Source organism: Chanos chanos, chromosome 13, assembly GCF_902362185.1.
Source record: "Chanos chanos chromosome 13, fChaCha1.1, whole genome shotgun sequence".
NCBI classification, from domain to species: domain Eukaryota; kingdom Metazoa; phylum Chordata; class Actinopteri; order Gonorynchiformes; family Chanidae; genus Chanos; species Chanos chanos.
Window position 1 is genome coordinate 4,334,574 of NC_044507.1, and position 8,367 is coordinate 4,342,940.

An 8,367-nucleotide genomic window follows, 5' to 3' on the forward strand; every position below is an offset into this window, starting at 1 on the left:
AGGACCAGGCGATGCCGTTGATGGACCTGTTGTCGCTGTATGTTCTGATGTTGTGAGCACCTCTTCTGTAAAGGGTGATGTCACTGTCGATTCGGTGCTTGTCTGTACAGTGGAATATTGGCTTCCTGTGCTGATTTCAGCTGTTGGAGTTGGAGTGGACCTTGTTGTTGTTGTTGCTGTTATGGCTGAGGATGTAGTACTGCCAGCTGTTGATGTTGATCCCCCTGGGGTAGTAGAATGTTCTGTCACTGTACTAGTCTTCTCCGTAATTGTTGGTGTTGCTGTTGATACGGTGGTTGTCCCTGCGGTATGGCCGGTGGTTGTAGGACTGCTTTCAGTTGTTGTATATGACGCGGCTGTTGTTGATGGGGTAGGCGTCGACCGTGTTGTTGTTGTTGGTGCAGATGAGGATGTAGAAGGACCAGGCGATGCCGTTGATGGACCTGTTGTCGCTGTATGTTCTGATGTTGTGAGCACCTCTTCTGTAAAGGGTGATGTCACTGTCGATTCGGTGCTTGTCTGTACAGTGGAATATTGGCTTGCTGTGCTGATTTCAGCTGTTGGAGTTGGAGTGGACCTTGTTGTTGTTGCTGTTATGGCTGAGGATGTAGTACTGCCAGCTGTTGATGTTGATCCCCCTGGGGTAGTAGAATGTTCTGTCACTGTACTAGTCTTCTCCGTAATTGTTGGTGTTGCTGTTGATACGGTGGTTGTCCCTGCGGTATGGCCGGTGGTTGTAGGACTGCTTTCAGTTGTTGTATATGACGCGGCTGTTGTTGATGGGGTAGGCGTCGACCGTGTTGTTGTTGTTGGTGCAGATGAGGATGTAGAAGGACCAGGCGATGCCGTTGATGGACCTGTTGTCGCTGTATGTTCTGATGTTGTGAGCACCTCTTCTGTAAAGGGTGATGTCACTGTCGATTCGGTGCTTGTCTGTACAGTGGAATATTGGTTTGCTGTGCTGATTTCAGCTGTTGGAGTTGGAGTGGACCTTGTTGTTGTTGTTGCTGTTATGGCTGAGGATGTAGTACTGCCAGCTGTTGATGTTGATCCCCCTGGGGTAGTAGAATGTTCTGTCACTGTACTAGTCTTCTCCGTAATTGTTGGTGTTGCTGTTGATACGGTGGTTGTCCCTGCGGTATGGCCGGTGGTTGTAGGACTGCTTTCAGTTGTTGTATATGACGCGGCTGTTGTTGATGGGGTAGGCGTCGACCGTGTTGTTGCTGTTGGTGCAGATGAGGATGTAGAAGGACCAGGCGATGCCGTTGATGGACCTGTTGTCGCTGTATGTTCTGATGTTGTGAGCACCTCTTCTGTAAAGGGTGATGTCACTGTCGATTCGGTGCTTGTCTGTACAGTGGAATATTGGCTTGCTGTGCTGATTTCAGCTGTTGGAGTTGGAGTGGACCTTGTTGTTGTTGTTGCTGTTATGGCTGAGGATGTAGTACTGCCAGCTGTTGATGTTGATCCCCCTGGGGTAGTAGAATGTTCTGTCACTGTACTAGTCTTCTCCGTAATTGTTGGTGTTGCTGTTGATACGGTGGTTGTCCCTGCGGTATGGCCGGTGGTTGTAGGACTGCTTTCAGTTGTTGTATATGACACGGCTGTTGTTGATGGGGTAGGCGTCGACCGTGTTGTTGTTGTTGGTGCAGATGAGGATGTAGAAGGACCAGGCGATGCCGTTGATGGACCTGTTGTCGCTGTATGTTCTGATGTTGTGAGCACCTCTTCTGTAAAGGGTGATGTCACTGTCGATTCGGTGCTTGTCTGTACAGTGGAATATTGGCTTGCTGTGCTGATTTCAGCTGTTGGAGTTGGAGTGGACCTTGTTGTTGTTGCTGTTATGGCTGAGGATGTAGTACTGCCAGCTGTTGATGTTGATCCCCCTGGGGTAGTAGAATGTTCTGTCACTGTACTAGTCTTCTCCGTAATTGTTGGTGTTGCTGTTGATACGGTGGTTGTCCCTGCGGTATGGCCGGTGGTTGTAGGACTGCTTTCAGTTGTTGTATATGACGCGGCTGTTGTTGATGGGGTAGGCGTCGACCGTGTTGTTGTTGTTGGTGCAGATGAGGATGTAGAAGGACCAGGCGATGCCGTTGATGGACCTGTTGTCGCTGTATGTTCTGATGTTGTGAGCACCTCTTCTGTAAAGGGTGATGTCACTGTCGATTCGGTGCTTGTCTGTACAGTGGAATATTGGCTTGCTGTGCTGATTTCAGCTGTTGGAGTTGGAGTGGACCTTGTTGTTGTTGTTGCTGTTATGGCTGAGGATGTAGTACTGCCAGCTGTTGATGTTGATCCCCCTGGGGTAGTAGAATGTTCTGTCACTGTACTAGTCTTCTCCGTAATTGTTGGTGTTGCTGTTGATACGGTGGTTGTCCCCGCGGTATGGCCGGTGGTTGTAGGACTGCTTTCAGTTGTTGTATATGACGCGGCTGTTGTTGATGGGGTAGGCGTCGACCGTGTTGTTGCTGTTGGTGCAGATGAGGATGTAGAAGGACCAGGCGATGCCGTTGATGGACCTGTTGTCGCTGTATGTTCTGATGTTGTGAGCGTCTGTTCTGTAAAGGGTGATGGAGTTGCTGCTGTACTTGTAACAATTATCTGTGGCTGACTTGTAAACCGGGTTGTTGAAGGTGTACTTCCTGTTACTATTATTGAAAAAGTGGAAGAAGCAGTTCCAAGTGTTGTCGTGAAATATTGTGTTGAACTGATTTCAGATGGTGTTGATATTCCTGTTGTTGACGGGGTAGGCGTCGACCGTGTTGTTGTTGTTGGTGCAGATGAGGAAGTAGAAGGACCAGGCGATGCCGTTGATGGACCTGTTGTCGCTGTATGTTCTGATGTTGTGAGCACCTCTTCTGTAAAGGGTGATGTCACTGTCGATTCGGTGCTTGTCTGTACAGTGGAATATTGGCTTGCTGTGCTGATTTCAGCTGTTGGAGTTGGAGTGGACCTTGTTGTTGTTGTTGCTGTTATGGCTGAGGATGTAGTACTGCCAGCTGTTGATGTTGATCCCCCTGGGGTAGTAGAATGTTCTGTCACTGTACTAGTCTTCTCCGTAATTGTTGGTGTTGCTGTTGATACGGTGGTTGTCCCTGCGGTATGGCCGGTGGTTGTAGGACTGCTTTCAGTTGTTGTATATGACGCGGCTGTTGTTGATGGGGTAGGCGTCGACCGTGTTGTTGCTGTTGGTGCAGATGAGGATGTAGAAGGACCAGGCGATGCCGTTGATGGACCTGTTGTCGCTGTATGTTCTGATGTTGTGAGCACCTCTTCGGTAAAGGGTGATGTCACTGTCGATTCGGTGCTTGTCTGTACAGTGGAATATTGGCTTGCTGTGCTGATTTCAGCTGTTGGAGTTGGAGTGGACCTTGTTGTTGTTGTTGCTGTTATGGCTGAGGATGTAGTACTGCCAGCTGTTGATGTTGATCCCCCTGGGGTAGTAGAATGTTCTGTCACTGTACTAGTCTTCTCCGTAATTGTTGGTGTTGCTGTTGATACGGTGGTTGTCCCTGCGGTATGGCCGGTGGTTGTAGGACTGCTTTCAGTTGTTGTATATGACGCGGCTGTTGTTGATGGGGTAGGCGTCGACCGTGTTGTTGTTGTTGGTGCAGATGAGGATGTAGAAGGACCAGGCGATGCCGTTGATGGACCTGTTGTCGCTGTATGTTCTGATGTTGTGAGCACCTCTTCTGTAAAGGGTGATGTCACTGTCGATTCGGTGCTTGTCTGTACAGTGGAATATTGGCTTGCTGTGCTGATTTCAGCTGTTGGAGTTGGAGTGGACCTTGTTGTTGTTGTTGCTGTTATGGCTGAGGATGTAGTACTGCCAGCTGTTGATGTTGATCCCCCTGGGGTAGTAGAATGTTCTGTCACTGTACTAGTCTTCTCCGTAATTGTTGGTGTTGCTGTTGATACGGTGGTTGTCCCTGCGGTATGGCCGGTGGTTGTAGGACTGCTTTCAGTTGTTGTATATGACGCGGCTGTTGTTGATGGGGTAGGCGTCGACCGTGTTGTTGCTGTTGGTGCAGATGAGGATGTAGAAGGACCAGGCGATGCCGTTGATGGACCTGTTGTCGCTGTATGTTCTGATGTTGTGAGCACCTCTTCTGTAAAGGGTGATGTCACTGTCGATTCGGTGCTTGTCTGTACAGTGGAATATTGGCTTCCTGTGCTGATTTCAGCTGTTGGAGTTGGAGTGGACCTTGTTGTTGTTGTTGCTGTTATGGCTGAGGATGTAGTACTGCCAGCTGTTGATGTTGATCCCCCTGGGGTAGTAGAATGTTCTGTCACTGTACTAGTCTTCTCCGTAATTGTTGGTGTTGCTGTTGATACGGTGGTTGTCCCTGCGGTATGGCCGGTGGTTGTAGGACTGCTTTCAGTTGTTGTATATGACGCGGCTGTTGTTGATGGGGTAGGCGTCGACCGTGTTGTTGTTGTTGGTGCAGATGAGGATGTAGAAGGACCAGGCGATGCCGTTGATGGACCTGTTGTCGCTGTATGTTCTGATGTTGTGAGCACCTCTTCTGTAAAGGGTGATGTCACTGTCGATTCGGTGCTTGTCTGTACAGTGGAATATTGGCTTGCTGTGCTGATTTCAGCTGTTGGAGTTGGAGTGGACCTTGTTGTTGTTGTTGCTGTTATGGCTGAGGATGTAGTACTGCCAGCTGTTGATGTTGATCCCCCTGGGGTAGTAGAATGTTCTGTCACTGTACTAGTCTTCTCCGTAATTGTTGGTGTTGCTGTTGATACGGTGGTTGTCCCTGCGGTATGGCCGGTGGTTGTAGGACTGCTTTCAGTTGTTGTATATGACGCGGCTGTTGTTGATGGGGTAGGCGTCGACCGTGTTGTTGTTGTTGGTGCAGATGAGGATGTAGAAGGACCAGGCGATGCCGTTGATGGACCTGTTGTCGCTGTATGTTCTGATGTTGTGAGCACCTCTTCGGTAAAGGGTGATGTCACTGTCGATTCGGTGCTTGTCTGTACAGTGGAATATTGGCTTGCTGTGCTGATTTCAGCTGTTGGAGTTGGAGTGGACCTTGTTGTTGTTGTTGCTGTTATGGCTGAGGATGTAGTACTGCCAGCTGTTGATGTTGATCCCCCTGGGGTAGTAGAATGTTCTGTCACTGTACTAGTCTTCTCCGTAATTGTTGGTGTTGCTGTTGATACGGTGGTTGTCCCTGCGGTATGGCCGGTGGTTGTAGGACTGCTTTCAGTTGTTGTATATGACGCGGCTGTTGTTGATGGGGTAGGCGTCGACCGTGTTGTTGTTGTTGGTGCAGATGAGGATGTAGAAGGACCAGGCGATGCCGTTGATGGACCTGTTGTCGCTGTATGTTCTGATGTTGTGAGCACCTCTTCTGTAAAGGGTGATGTCACTGTCGATTCGGTGCTTGTCTGTACAGTGGAATATTGGCTTGCTGTGCTGATTTCAGCTGTTGGAGTTGGAGTGGACCTTGTTGTTGTTGTTGCTGTTATGGCTGAGGATGTAGTACTGCCAGCTGTTGATGTTGATCCCCCTGGGGTAGTAGAATGTTCTGTCACTGTACTAGTCTTCTCCGTAATTGTTGGTGTTGCTGTTGATACGGTGGTTGTCCCTGCGGTATGGCCGGTGGTTGTAGGACTGCTTTCAGTTGTTGTATATGACGCGGCTGTTGTTGATGGGGTAGGCGTCGACCGTGTTGTTGTTGTTGGTGCAGATGAGGATGTAGAAGGACCAGGCGATGCCGTTGATGGACCTGTTGTCGCTGTATGTTCTGATGTTGTGAGCACCTCTTCTGTAAAGGGTGATGTCACTGTCGATTCGGTGCTTGTCTGTACAGTGGAATATTGGCTTGCTGTGCTGATTTCAGCTGTTGGAGTTGGAGTGGACCTTGTTGTTGTTGTTGCTGTTATGGCTGAGGATGTAGTACTGCCAGCTGTTGATGTTGATCCCCCTGGGGTAGTAGAATGTTCTGTCACTGTACTAGTCTTCTCCGTAATTGTTGGTGTTGCTGTTGATACGGTGGTTGTCCCCGCGGTATGGCCGGTGGTTGTAGGACTGCTTTCAGTTGTTGTATATGACGCGGCTGTTGTTGATGGGGTAGGCGTCGACCGTGTTGTTGTTGTTGGTGCAGATGAGGATGTAGAAGGACCAGGCGATGCCGTTGATGGACCTGTTGTCGCTGTATGTTCTGATGTTGTGAGCACCTCTTCGGTAAAGGGTGATGTCACTGTCGATTCGGTGCTTGTCTGTACAGTGGAATATTGGCTTGCTGTGCTGATTTCAGCTGTTGGAGTTGGAGTGGACCTTGTTGTTGTTGTTGCTGTTATGGCTGAGGATGTAGTACTGCCAGCTGTTGATGTTGATCCCCCTGGGGTAGTAGAATGTTCTGTCACTGTACTAGTCTTCTCCGTAATTGTTGGTGTTGCTGTTGATACGGTGGTTGTCCCTGCGGTATGGCCGGTGGTTGTAGGACTGCTTTCAGTTGTTGTATATGACGCGGCTGTTGTTGATGGGGTAGGCGTCGACCGTGTTGTTGTTGTTGGTGCAGATGAGGATGTAGAAGGACCAGGCGATGCCGTTGATGGACCTGTTGTCGCTGTATGTTCTGATGTTGTGAGCACCTCTTCTGTAAAGGGTGATGTCACTGTCGATTCGGTGCTTGTCTGTACAGTGGAATATTGGCTTGCTGTGCTGATTTCAGCTGTTGGAGTTGGAGTGGACCTTGTTGTTGTTGTTGCTGTTATGGCTGAGGATGTAGTACTGCCAGCTGTTGATGTTGATCCCCCTGGGGTAGTAGAATGTTCTGTCACTGTACTAGTCTTCTCCGTAATTGTTGGTGTTGCTGTTGATACGGTGGTTGTCCCTGCGGTATGGCCGGTGGTTGTAGGACTGCTTTCAGTTGTTGTATATGACGCGGCTGTTGTTGATGGGGTAGGCGTCGACCGTGTTGTTGTTGTTGGTGCAGATGAGGATGTAGAAGGACCAGGCGATGCCGTTGATGGACCTGTTGTCGCTGTATGTTCTGATGTTGTGAGCACCTCTTCTGTAAAGGGTGATGTCACTGTCGATTCGGTGCTTGTCTGTACAGTGGAATATTGGCTTGCTGTGCTGATTTCAGCTGTTGGAGTTGGAGTGGACCTTGTTGTTGTTGTTGCTGTTATGGCTGAGGATGTAGTACTGCCAGCTGTTGATGTTGATCCCCCTGGGGTAGTAGAATGTTCTGTCACTGTACTAGTCTTCTCCGTAATTGCTGGTGTTGCTGTTGATACGGTGGTTGTCCCTGCGGTATGGCCGGTGGTTGTAGGACTGCTTTCAGTTGTTGTATATGACGCGGCTGTTGTTGATGGGGTAGGCGTCGACCGTGTTGTTGTTGTTGGTGCAGATGAGGATGTAGAAGGACCAGGCGATGCCGTTGATGGACCTGTTGTCGCTGTATGTTCTGATGTTGTGAGCACCTCTTCTGTAAAGGGTGATGTCACTGTCGATTTGGTGGTTGTCTCTACAGTCGAATATTCGCTTCCTGTACTGATTTCAACTGTTGTTCCTGGAGTTGGAGTGGACCTTGTTGTTGTTGTTGCTGTTATGGCTGAGGATGTAGTACTGCCAGCTGTTGATGTTGATCCCCCTGGGGTAGTAGAATGTTCTGTCACTGTACTAGTCTTCTCCGTAATTGTTGGTGTTGCTGTTGATACGGTGGTTGTCCCTGCGGTATGGCCGGTGGTTGTAGGACTGCTTTCAGTTGTTGTATATGACGCGGCTGTTGTTGATGGGGTAGGCGTCGACCGTGTTGTTGTTGTTGGTGCAGATGAGGATGTAGAAGGACCAGGCGATGCCGTTGATGGACCTCTTGTCGTTGTATGTTTTGATGTGTTGAGCACCTCTTCTGTAAAGGGTGATGTCACTGTCGATTCGGTGGTTGTCTGCACAGTGGAATATTTGCTTGCTGTGCTGATTTCAGCTGTTGGAGTTGGAGTGGACCTTGTTGTTGTTGCTGTTATGGCTGAGGATGTAGTACTGCCAGCTGTTGATGTTGATTCCCCTGGGGTAGTAGAATGTTCTGTCACTGTACTAGTCTTCTCCGTAATTGTTGGTGTTGCTGTTGATGCGGTGGTTGTCCCTGCAGTATGGCCCGTGGCTGTAGGACTGCTTTCAGTAGTTCTATATGACATGGCTGTTGTTGATGGGGTAGGCGTCGACCGTGTTGTCGTTGTTGGTGCAGATGAGGATGTAGAAGGACCAGGCGATGCCGTTGATGGACCTGTTGTCGCTGTATGTTCTGATGTTGTGAGCGTCTGTTCTGTAAAGGGTGATGTCACTGTCGATTCGGTGCTTGTCTGTACAGTGGAATATTGGCTTGCTGTGCTGATTTCAGCTGTTGG

General features: G+C 49.3%; 1 protein-coding gene across 1 annotated transcript; it reads right to left on the reverse strand.

The window, feature by feature from the left end:
- Nucleotides 1-267: 267 nt before the first annotated feature.
- LOC115826636 (integumentary mucin C.1-like) lies at nucleotides 268-4,380 on the reverse strand (the record flags this gene model as incomplete). Its single annotated transcript, XM_030790515.1, has 4 exons — nucleotides 268-333; nucleotides 1,501-1,581; nucleotides 4,018-4,095; nucleotides 4,315-4,380. Coding segments are annotated over 4 exons (291 nt in total), but the record flags the coding sequence as incomplete, so codon positions are not given.
- Between the last annotated feature and the right edge of the window lie 3,987 nt (nucleotides 4,381-8,367).